The sequence below is a fragment of the Cyprinus carpio genome, chromosome A1 (assembly GCF_018340385.1).
Source record: "Cyprinus carpio isolate SPL01 chromosome A1, ASM1834038v1, whole genome shotgun sequence".
Classification (NCBI taxonomy): domain Eukaryota; kingdom Metazoa; phylum Chordata; class Actinopteri; order Cypriniformes; family Cyprinidae; genus Cyprinus; species Cyprinus carpio.
This window is the reverse complement of record NC_056572.1, coordinates 17,414,633-17,427,931: the sequence shown is the minus strand read 5'-3', so window position 1 is coordinate 17,427,931 and position 13,299 is coordinate 17,414,633. Positions and strand designations below refer to the sequence as shown.

The 13,299-nt window shown below is 34.8% G+C and overlaps 1 protein-coding gene across 1 annotated transcript in view; it reads left to right on the top strand.

Annotated features, from left to right (window-relative positions):
- Nucleotides 1-3,277, top strand: part of dnajb14 (DnaJ heat shock protein family (Hsp40) member B14) — an 84,843-nt gene extending 81,566 nt beyond the window's left edge. The window contains exon 8 of the mRNA XM_042755010.1: nt 2,680-3,277. Coding sequence (XP_042610944.1) covers nt 2,680-2,804 — 125 coding nt within the window. The 3' untranslated portion in view covers nt 2,805-3,277. The remainder of the gene's footprint in view (nt 1-2,679) is intronic.
- The last annotated feature ends 10,022 nt before the right edge of the window (nt 3,278-13,299 follow it).

Sequence of the window (13,299 nt, the reverse complement as noted above, 5' to 3'; positions counted from 1 at the left end):
CTAAAAAGAAAAGTAAACATAGAGCCATGTGTAACAGTATATTAGATCCATGAATGAGGTCTTAAAGAGACAGCAGCCTAAAAAAACCTACCGACTTTCATTATACAAAGACTACACAGTGTTATTTTACAGTTGAATAGATTATAGTTAGACCTAACTGAAAAAAATTAAGTACTGTTAATTTATTTTGTATCATGTTATTGTTTTTGCTTGTGCTATTGATTGTCATTAATTTATTTGTTCTTATTTTATTATTTACTATTCACTTGTCCTTTTTAGTTAAAATAAATTCAATTCTGAGTGCATGTGATTCTTGGGTGGGGAGGGGGCATGGTCCATGGGAAATAGTACTGCCACCACAGCTGGAAAAACACAGAGTAAACACTGCATACATTTAATAAAATTTAATTAGAAAATGCCATTTCAAAGTTAAAAAGAAAATGCCCCTGTAAATCACTTTGAGTCAAATAAAGATAAAGAATAGCCCTGCTGCAGGGAGGCATGAGGATTGCAGATGTGGCCATAGCAATAAACTGCAGTCTGTAATATAAGATGTCTAAGACAGCTGCAGTAGAGCCCTGCACGGGCCTGAAATTTAGGCCCTAGCCTAATTTTTTTTAGTAATTACCAAGCGGCCAACGGCAGACAGTGAAGCTATGTTTGATCAATTAAGCCTTCTCAAATCGTCACAACTTGCCTAAAATAAAATCTATAGATATAAATCACTTGCATTTTTTTCAGTGGATACGCCGTCATTTTTTCTCATAAAGGTAAAAGTAATCATTTGTGACTGCAAAGGGTCTACTTTTATTTTTTGGCACTCACAATATCAACAAAACTTTGTGGTTTTATAAAATAAAGAAAACAAACATGATGCGCTTTCTGCCGTCTCGTCTTTAACAGGACTACAAAAATGAACCGAAACTCAGCAAAAACATGCCTCACGGACATGATAAATATATCTATAGAAAGATTTAAATGATTACTTATCGAAATAAAACAAATCGAAAACAAAAACTCTTTCATTATAATCATAATCCGTAAAGATGCACTTCTCTCTAGAGGCGTGTCTAATGAGGAGATGGCGACTTAGGATCGGCAACTTCATCCTTGTGACAGAGACTCAGAAAACACTAGTTTATTAGTAAATAATTCAAATATCTCCTTACTATTCCCCCGCAACATTTATTGTAATTACTTTTGCCGGTGCTTTGCAGCAAGCTTAAGCCTATTGCGTATATTTGAACGCAGAACTGTTCAGCTGTGCTGACTGCACACACCATACTGCTGCTGGCGGGACAATAAACACCGTTGAGCCACTCTTGACAGGCGCGGTAGCACGGTCTCATGTTGTTTCCACCAACATGGCAGTTTTTTTTTTCATCACTAATTAATGGATGTCTAAAATATAAAAATAAGAATAAGCCTAAAACAGGCCCGAGGCCCGGCCCACATCTGAACTATGACGTGAAAATTGGCCCGAAGCCCAGCCCGAGGGGTGTAAAATAGTCGGGGCCTGTCGGGCCCGGGCTGAAATGCAGGGCTCTGAGCTGCAGGGAGACGGGAAGGACAGCTGATCATCATTGCAGTATCAAACCACCTGTAAGAACTGGAAAATCTCTTCCAGTCCATGAGGATGAGATGCATTGTAGTACATAAGATACTCGACTGTGAATTTTGATATTGGCACCTGCCCCACCCCCACCCCCTTTGTTAAGGGACCCATTTTTACATTTCAGTTAGATAAATCCCTTTGAAACTTGTTCAGTTTATGTCTCAATTGTTTAACTTTTTGTTAAAACAAATATTTACACATTGTATACATGCAGCTGTAAGTGGGAGGATGTTTCTTTTTTTTGTTTTCTTTTTTTGTGCTGAGTTTATATGGGAAATATTTGTTTAAATTTGTTTCATTGTTTAAAATAATAAATAGTACATAAAGTACATGTGTAAAGTACATTAAAGGGATGGTTAGTGTGTGTGTGAATTTTATGTGTTTATTAATTTAGTTCGTTTTAGGTAAACGGATTTTGATATTTTTGATTGTTTAAAAGGTTTTTGTTATAGTGGGTGTTGTGTGTTGCAACTGAAACGTTCAAGGACTAGAAAGGTAGTAAGGACATTGTTAAAATAGTCCATGTGACATCTGTGGTTCAACCGTAATTTTATGAAGCTATGAGAATACTTTTTGTGCACAAAGAAAACAAAAATAAACACACGTTCACGAGAGCACCACGACGTGTGCATTCCTCTGCTTGTAAACAAGGCAAAGTTACTCAGCAAGGTACTCTCATGAATGGCATAAGGTAGACTGACACGGAAGAGAAGAAATTGCTGAATAAAGGTGCTATTTTTTGTTGTCTTTGTGAAAAAAAAAAAAGGATTCTTGTAGCTTCATAAAATTACGGTTGAGCCATTGATGTCACGTCAATTGACTATTTAGCAATGTCCTTACTACCTTTCTGGGCTTTGAATGTTTCAGTTGCATTGCTGTCTATGCAGACTCAGAAAGCTCTTAAAAAAATCTCTTAATTTGTGTTCCGAAGATGAACAAAGGTCTTACGGGGTCGGAACAACATGAGTGTGAGTAATTAATGATATAATTTTAATTTTTATATGAACTATCCCTTTAATGTACATGTAAATGTAATATTTTGTACACCATGTCATCATCTTCAGAAACAGACCTACTGTATGCTGCTAAGGTCTACAGAGACGAAAGACTACAACGGAAGGCTGAACTCATGACCATGGAGAACTGCAAAGAGCTGGATAGATTAAACGATCTGTTCCGTGGAGGATAAACCTGAAACTGGAACTAATGGACATTTATGAAAATAAGATATCATAGGTATAAATGTAAATATTTATAGTTTGGTGTTTTTTTTGTTTTTTTTTTAATACATTCTTATAGAAAGAAAACATTTAACTAATGAGAGAGTTCAAAAGTCCCTCATCTTCCACTGGAATATACTTTGCTTCAAGGTTTTTCAAATCAACTGAGAAAAAGATCATTTTTACCTAGCAATCCATTTTTAATCTGTTTCTCTTTTATGCCTGATTAGACTAAATCGTGAGAAATGATCTTAGATGTTCTACACTTGAACACAACCTTTTTTTCTTTCTTGACTACTTGAACCCAAACCTTTGACTTTTGACTCCATGTCATTGTTGCTCTCCTTGTTAAGTTTTTAAGTGCTACTAACTTGAAGAGACCACTATTTTGAATCTTAATGAAACTTAAATTGTACAAATAAAATAAAAACATTTAAACAGAGCACTACTCTTTTGTTTCTCTTTGGAACACAAATAAAGGTATTTTTTGATATTCTCCTTGTTTTGTCCATCCACTGTAAGTTCACGTTAACAAACTTTCACACATCAAAAGGTATAAAAAAAAAAAAAAGAATCCATGTGAATCAAGCGTACAGAACAGAATTAATTTAGGCTTTTTTATTATTTTATAAACATTTATTAACATACGTAGAGTTCACCAAATATGTTAAGCATGGAAGCTTATCCATGCTTGCTTGATGTGTGAGAACAAACCTCATTGGTTCTCTCGCATCAAGAAAGCACATTTGAGCTTATGACACAAGATTAATTTTTAATAAACTATCCCCTTTTAAAGAACAATTTTTTGTGTTAATCATTTATTCAAAATTATTCTCTCTGAAATACTATTAATTAATGCTGCTGTTCTAATCTGTTATTTTTGAGATATAACAGCAATCCTAGTGAAGTAAAAAAAAAAAAGGTAAGCAGAACATGCCACTAAATTGACAATTTACATCTAGTGATACAGTATATAATTTAAACAGTAAATAATAATAATAATATTTAAAAAAATCAGACTACAACAGTTAAGGAGAGGAAACTATTTTACAATAATCAACCTTGGCAAACCTTACAGATTATTTATTTTATATCACAATTAAAGCATTTTTTCCAGTCGTTTTTATGACTAAGTTACAATTAAAAGCAACTATTTAAAATCATTCTTAACTCTAAAATGCAAATGTGGGTCAAAAATTACCAGTACTGTATGTCCCCAATTTATTTATTTTTTTAATTCTATATTTTCCTCTCATTTACTTTACATTTTTAAATTACAAAGGCATTACTTTTTTTATTACCCCTACAATGTATAAGATGGTCAAATGTGTTTAATTGCTGTTAATAACATCATAAAGTGGTATTATAGTAATGATATTTTTTTTCCTTAAGTAACTAAGTGGTACATATACTTACATGTTACATACATGATTAACATAAGTTGTCATTCAGGCAATGTGTGTTTTTATCCAAAATACATAACATTTTAACTGAATTAAAGTGGATGATGGCACTATCATCTTCTGTAGAGCTGCTTTGCAAATGAATCGCATCTTGAAACATCAACACTATTGAAATTAATTTAATCAATATTGAACTGACTCCAGTTGAATAACAAAAGTAATTTTTTAGAGCTGTTTTACAGCAGAATTTGAATTGTCTCCAGAGTTGAAAGAGGATGGGAAAAAATGTCTACACTACACCCAGATTAAAATAATTTTGTTACGGTAAACAAAACACCAATACACACCAACCACAATAGTCTTATGCTTACACTGCAACAAGCTTTTAGGAAGGCACCCCTAAAAATACTCTGATACTTTGTTATCCAACAAGGACTTATTATTTTACATCAAAATCAAACAGCAACAAACATTTGTATATTAAGCATTTCCTTCTCAAACTCTGCCTAAACTTTACTCACTTACAGTGGGTATGGAAAGTATTCAGACCCCCTTAAATTTTTCACTTTTTGTTATATTGCAGCCATTTGCAAAAATCATTTAAGTTCTTTTTTTTTTCTCATTAATGTACACACAGCACCCCATATTGGCAGAAAAACAGAATTGATGACATTTTTGCAGATTTATTAAAAAAGAAAAACTGAAATATCACATGGTCCTAAGTATTCAGACCCTTTACTGTGACACTCATATATTTAACTCAGGTGCTGTCCATTTCTTCTGATCATCCTTGAGGATGGTTCTACACCTTCATTTGAGTCCAGCTGTGTTTGATTATACTGACTGGACTTGATTAGGAAAGCCACACACCTGTCTATATAAGACCTTACAGCTCACGGTGTATGTCAGAGCAAATGAGAATCATGAGGTCAAAGGAACTGCCTGAAGAGCTCAGAGATAGAATTGTGGCAAGGCACAGATCTGGCCAAGGTTACAAAAATAATTCTGCTGCACTTAAGGTTCCTAAGAGCAGTCTGGCCAAACTGAGCTATTGGGGGAGAAGAGCCTTGGTGAAAGAGGTAAAGAAGAACCCAAAGATCACTGTGGCTGAGCTCCAGAGATGCATTCGGGAGATGGGAGAAAATTGCTTATCTGCTCATCACCTTTCCAATACAGTCCCAACAGTGAAGCATGGTGGCGGCAGCATCATGCTGTGGGGGTGTTTTTCAGCTGCAGGGACAGGACGACTGGTTGCAATCGAAGGAAAATAAATGCAGCCAAGTACAGGGATATCCTGGACGAAAACCTTCTCCAGAGTGCTCAGGACCTCAGACTGAGCCGAAGGTTCACCTTCCAACAAGACAATGACCCTAAGCACACAGCTAAAATAACGAAGGAGTGGCTTCAAAACAACTCAGTGACTGTTCTTGAATGGCCCAGCCAGAGCCCAGACTTAAACCCAATTGAGCATCTCTGGAGAGACCTGAAAATGGCTGTCCACCGACGTTTACCGTCCAACCTGACAGAACTGGAGAGGATCTGCAAGGAGGAATGGCAGAGGATCCCCAAATACAGGTGTGAAAAAATTGTTGCATCTTTCCCAAAAAGACTCATGGCTGTATTAGATCAAAAGGGTGCTTCTACTAAATACCGAGCAAAGGGTCTGAATACTTAGGACCATGTGATATTTCAGTTTTTCTTTTTTTTAAAAATGTCAAAAATTCTGTTTTTTTTCTGTCAATATGGGGTGCTGTGTGTACATTGAGGAAAAAAAATTAACTTAAATGATTTTAGCAAATGGCTGCAATATAACAAAGAGTGAAAAATGTAAGGGGGTCTGAATACTTTCCATACCCACTGTATACTGATTTTATGGTATGTTTAGTTTAGTGCAGTATTTATGAGCCAGTGGAACAGAATTTCGTTCATATGTACAGTTGAACGACAATAAAAGCTCCTTATCTTACCTTACAGAGAGAGAGAAAAAAATCCATGTATCACTTTTGGCCACTGTTGTGTTTGGTGGGGTTAGTGACACAATATGTAAGACCCGGCTTTTTACTCCTTACTAGGTTAGAGACCTCTCCAGCTCTCTTAAATTTAGGAGCTGAGACCTAGTCTTAACACTTAAGAATAAGTGTGATTCATAAAGGTTCCTAAGTCTAGGAATAAGAGTAAAATTACGTCATTCTTAGAATTTTGACACCCGAGCCCATGTGTATAAAGCCGCTCAGAGTAAAAGTTTAGGCTTAAGTGTATCTTATTTATGTGTTGTTCTAACATAAAAGAAATTAGAAAGATGCTCCTTAAATTTTAATCCATTAAATGAGAGTACTAAGAAGAGTAAAAAATGATTATGAGGCTCCAGCGATCTCTCATTGAAGGGAAGAATCTTACTAGCCAAAGCTGAAGGTTTGCCAAGGTTAACATATGCTGCTCTCTCTTTGAATGGTGACACTGCCATTCTTAAAAAAAATTATACAATGTTTCTTAACTTTGTTTGGAAGAATTAAAATAATTTTATTAGAAAATCTGTACTTATGAACACAATTGAGAAAGTTTTCAATTCACACTTTCTTGATTTCACCACTTTAAACAACACCTTTAAAATAAATTGGATAAAAAAAACTGTATCAATAAGCCCTCATCTATATGGAATCTGATCCCTGATGTTGTTTTTTTCCAAACTAGGTGGTTTAAAGTTCTTATTAATCTGTAACTATAACATAATGAAAATCCCTGTCAAATTATCTCTTTTTCATAGGCAAATGTTATTAGCTTGGTCCTTGATTTTTAAACACAATTTTACTCCTCGCTCGTATCTAATCTGGAATAATAATCTACTGTATGAACACAAATCTCTCTCTTTTTTTAAATTGGTTTATAAATGGTATTTTATATATATATCTATATACACACACACACACACACACACACACACACACATATATATATATGAAGGGCCATACAAGCCATAATTCATTCCGGCACACTTACATTCTCCTTTCACATACATATATTCTTGCTTTCACACACTTACATTCTCCTTTCACATACATACATACTCCTTTTACTTACATGGATTTCTACTCTCTCACACACATACCTTCTCCTTACACATACATACATTTTTTGCTTTCACACACATGCATTCTCCTTTTACATACATATATTTCTACCTTTTTTTGGTATCCATTACTTCCTGTTTAAGCAGGAAGTCACTCTCAGACCAGGAAATACATGTGCAAGACTTGCTCAACTCTTCCTCACAATTTTACAATGATACTATTCAAAGTCATCCTGTTTTCTTTTCAAGTACATATTTTACGTTTTTAACTTTAACATATCATTATGTAACCTATGTTTTCTACAGATCTGTGTACAAGTGTTATGATACTGATTTTGAACGTATTGACAGGGCTCAACGCTAAGGAAATTTTCTGCTGCTCCAATTCGACCAGTGGTTTAAATTTTTTACTTGCCCTGGCAAAATTTTCACAGGCCTTGCCACAATCAGTCAATCAATAAATAAGACTTATTGTTTTCATTGTTGACTGTAACATTGTATTGTAATAAATAATAACCATTTTGCACAAATGGGTACAATGGTTCAAAGATAAAACTGAAATAAACCATGTTTTTTCAGGTCTTTCAGGTAGGTCTAACTCTATTACAGTTAAGGATGCACTTATCAGGATTTTTCGTGACCTATTCTAATTTCCGATTTTATTTATTTATTTTACAATCAAATGAGCCGATTCCCATGCTCGTTGCCAATTTATTTAGTTCTTATTACTTTTATAAATTTTTTTAATTTTAATTTTTTTATTTTTTTTAAACATTTATTAAATGTCTATTTTGCTCTGTTACTAGCCAAACTAACCTTGAACAAACAAACAAACAGCCAAAAATATATGCAACATGAAGCAACTGCACAAAACAAAAACATCAGACAGGCTGAATGAATATTTTATTTTACTCTTTATTAATATTAATTTTACTAACTTAATTATATGTCTGCCCTATGTTTGTACTTTCTGTACTGGAAGCTCCTGACACCAAGACGAATTCCTTCTGCCTGTAAACACTTGGCAATAAAGATCTTTCTGTTTCTGATGAAAATGCAAATTCAATCTTTGACAGCAGGTGGCGCTTATAGAACTAAGCGTTTCCTGAGTTATTGATGCGCTGCGCTAAATAACACTCCTTTAATGTGTATTTAACGACGGTAAGAGGAAAAAGAAAATGCCATCAAAACTTTTCGGAAGACTGTCAGTTCTCCTCAGAAATACATCCATATTCACCCCACCCTTATTCCATAATTATGGGTTTCTTTCAGTATTTCAATAAATTTGTTCTGTCTGGTACAATCTAAAAATAAATAAACCGCAATGAGTCCAAATCTTGAGTTATGGAAATAATATAAAGATATCGCTGTCCCTAACTTGCAACCTCCCACTTTATTCACTTCCTAAATTAAGTAAAAAAAAAAACTTAGACGCTTTATAATACGTGTATCTGGCAACACGACTGACCCTGATCGCGCCTAACCTGCCTTCCGTTTCCACTATACTCTCTCTCACCCATACATTCTTCTCTTACAGTACATACACATATTTTCTTCAGACATACATACATTCTATCTCTATATATATATATATATATATGTATATGTGTTTTTTTTTTTTTATATATATATATATATATTTTTTTTTTTTTTTTTTTTTTTTTTTTGTATATGTATATATGTATATGTGTGTATATATATATGTGTATGTATATATATATATGTATGTATATATGAGTGTGTGTGTGTGTTTTATTTTTTTTTTTTTTTTGTATGTGTGTGTGTGTGTGTGTGTGTGTGTGTGTGTGTGTGTGTGTGTGTGTGTGTGTGTGTGTGTGTGTGTATGTATGTGTGTGTGTGTGTGTGTGTAATACAGTATATATTATAATACAGTATATATATAGTTGCCTAGGGCGACAACAAATATGTTGGGGGGGGGGGCATCTAGGGTCGCCGTTACGTTAGGCAAGTGCGCAGTTGATGAAGAAAATTAAGCAGGGCACCAGTGAAACACAGACCACTGAGACCACGGATACTCAGCCTGAAGCAGGGGCGTAGTTTATGGGGGGGATGGGGGGGAGGTAAGCCCCCCAATATTCAAATCCATCAGTTACAGCCCCCCCCCCCCCAATATTTCAACATGAACATCACAGTAGATCAAATGAAAAATATGTAGAACTCGTTTATTTTGTAACAATAATTTTGTTCCTAATCAAATATGAGTTTGTCATAATAAATCAGACAAAAAATACTCCCCCTCCATTGAACCGATTGGTAACGCCCAACCAATGAGTCGCACTTTCACCAAAACAACGCGAGTGTTGTTTATGGGAGAGATCACGGGTAGCGTTAGCGCCAAAAATGAAGAGAAGCGCAGCACAGCGGACTATATTTAACTGCTGGTCAGAGAGCGATGCAAAAAAATAAATAAATAAAGCATGTACTGAAAATGAGGTATGAGAATATTGTGTAATAGCTAAGGTACACACAACATATATTTTAGCTAGCTAATCCATTGCAATGTATTTAGCTATAACTATCAGTATAACAAGTTACCAAAGCAGCTGTCTGTTTTTGCTAGTTTATTTTTCAATAGTGTCTGTAATTATCAATGACAAAAGTATTCACATCGGTGTTTGTTTTCTTCCTAAATTAATCTGACTTTTGAACGAATTGGATGAATGAACGATTTAAGTGGCGAACTCATTAAAACAGTGAAACGCTTCCGCCTACTGGTGGTTTCAATACTTAATTTCTTTAGATAATCTCTACTATGTTAGAATTTTATGAATGATGATTATACACAAATTTCATAACGTTATGAGGTGTATAATCTTTAACATGTTTTTATAACAGATTCGAGGTAAATAAAGCAGCAGGGTAGAAAAGTCAGCAGAGGGAGAGGAGGAGCAGGTGATTAGGTAAAGAAGATGCCATTCAATCAATAAAATAAAACAGGAAACAGTATAGACAGTTGTTCAAGAGCCGATTTGTTTTCCCTTTAAAAAAAATTAAAATGCATTAAGGTGGAATGTAAAAATCTTAAAATAAATGTCTAAATGTAGTCTCTTTCATATTTGTATATGTTGAATTTGTAATCAGTTAAAGCATGTAGATAGATAGATAGATAGATAGATAGATAGATAGATAGATAGATAGATAGATAGATAGGAAGAAATAAATTATCCAATAACAATACACAAAAAAATAAAAATTTGAAAAAAAATAACAGACAGCATACAACGTTCAACCCCCCCAATGTTCAAACCAAATCTACGCCCTGGAGTAAGACCCTTGAATAATACCGAGTATATAATTGAGTAATACAGTTTATTCAACCACAATTTAAAAGTTCAGTGACTTGGGGGGGAGGGGTGGCAAAACTCAATCTCGCCTAGGGCAACCAAAGGGCTAGAGCCGGCCCTGTGTGTATATATGTGTGTGTGTGTGTGTGTGTGTGTTTGTATATATGTATGTATGTATGTATGTATATGTATATGTATGTGTGTGTGTGAGAGAGAGTAGAAATGTACGCATGTGTAAGGAGAATGTATGTGTGAGAGAGTAGAAATGTACGCATGTGTAAGGAGAATGTAGGCTATGTGTGTGAGAGAGTAGAAATATACGTATGTGAAAGGAGAATGTAAGTGTGTGAGAGTGCCAGAATGAATTATGGCTTGTACGGCCCCTCATATATACGTGTATATATATATATATATATATATATGTGTATATATATATATATAGTGTATATATATATATATATATATATATATGTGTATATGTATATGTATATGTGTATGTGTGTGTGTGTGTGTGTGTGACCACAAAACCAAATGGGGGAGATTCACAAAGAGTGGACTGCAGCTGGAGTCCGTGCTTCAAAAACCACTACACAAAGACGTATGCAAGACATCGGTTTCAGCTGTTGCATTTCTTGTGTCAAGCCACTCTTGAACAACAGACAGCGTCAGAAGCATCTTGCTTCAAAAAGGACTGGACTGCTGCTGAGTGGTCCAAAGTTATGTCCTCTGATGAAAGTAAATTTTGCATTTCCTTTGGAAATCAGGGTCCCAGAGTCTGGAGGAAGACAGGAGAGACACACAATCCACGTTGCTTGAGGTCCAGTGTAAAGTTTCCACAGTCAGTGATGATTTGGGGTGCCATGTCATCTCCTGGTGTTGGTCCACTGTGTTTTCTGAGGTCCAAGGTCAACACAGCCGTATACCAGGAAGTTTTAGAGCACTTCATGCTTCCTGCTGCTGACCAACTTTATGGAGATGCAGATTTCATCCTCAACAAGACTTGGCACCTGCACACAGTGCCAAAGCTACCAGTACCTGGTTTAAGGACCATGGTATCCCTATTCTTAATTGGCCAGCAAACTCGCCTGACCTTAACCCCATAGAAAATCTATGGGGTATTGTGAAGAGGAAGATGCGATATGCCAGACCCAAGAATGCAGAAGAGCTGAAGGCCACTATCAGAGCAACCTGGGCTCTCATAACACCTGAGCAGTGCTACAGACTGATCGACTCCATGCCACGCCGCATTGCTGCAGTAATTCAGGCAAAAGCAGCCCCAACTAAATATTGAGTGCTGTACATGCTCATACTTTTCATGTTCATACTTTTCAGTTGGCCAAGATTTCAAAAAATCCTTTCTTTGTATTGGTCATAAGTAATATTCTAATTTTCTGAGATACTGAATTTGGGATTTTCCTTAGTTGTCAGTTATAATCATCAAAATTTGAAATAAACTTTTGAAATATATCAGTTTGTGTAATGAATGAATATAATATTCAAGTTTCACTTTTTGAATGGAATTAGTGAAATAAATCAACTTTTTGATGATATTCTAATTATATGTCCAGCACCTGTATGCTGATTTGCTGCTCAAGAAACCTTTTTTTTAATTATCAATATTTAAAACAGTTGAGTACATTTTTTTTTTCAGGATTCTTTGATGAAGATAAAGATCCAGAGATCAGTATTTATGTGAAATAAAAAGCTTTTGTAACTTTATACACTATACCTTTCAAAAACTTAGAGTCAGTATAATTTTTATTTTTTGGAAAGGAAATTATAGAAATTAATACTTTTATTTAGCAATGCTTAAAGTTGATCAAAAGTGATGATAAAGACATTTATAATGTTACAAAAGATTTCTATTTCAGATAAATGCTGTTCTTCTGAACTTTCTATTCATCAAAGAAACTTGAAAAAAATTATACTCAGCTTTTTTCAACATATTAATAATAATAATAATAATAATAATAATAATAATAATAAATGTTTTTTGAGCAGCAAATCAGAATATCAGAATTATTTCTGAAGGATCGTGTGACTGGAGTAACGATGTTAAAAATATAGCTTTGACTTTTTCTTCTGTTCCAGCCCCAATACTACAAAGAGTATATAATGAGGCCTTTCTTTCCGGGATGCTCCCAACAACCATGTCTGAGGCATCCATTTCATTGTTGCTAAAGAAAGATAAAGATCCATTGCTCTGCAGTAGTTAAAGGCCAATTTCTTTGTTAAATGTGGATTTTAAAATTTTATCTAAGATCCTCGCCCTTCACCTTCAGCAAGTGTTGCCTGCTGTTATTTCCCCTGACCAGACAGGCTTCATGGCTGGTAGACACTCTTTTTATAACACCAGAAGACTTTTTAATACCATCCTTTCTTTAAGTTCTGACACTGCAGAGGTTATATTGTCCCTCGATGTCGAGAAGGTAAAAGTATTTGTTTTTCATTTTAAATAAATTTGGTTTCAGCTCAAATTTTATAGCATGGATTCAGTTATTATATTCCTCCCCTGAAGCATCTGTATACACCAATGCAACACATTCTAAAACCTTTCCCCTTCGACGAGGCACTCCCCAAGGTTGCCCCCTTTCACCTCTATTATTTGCATTGGCTATAGAGCCATTAGCTATTTGGCTGCAAAGTGAGGAAAAGTTTGAAGGCATTTCTCGGTTTGGAACCTCTTATA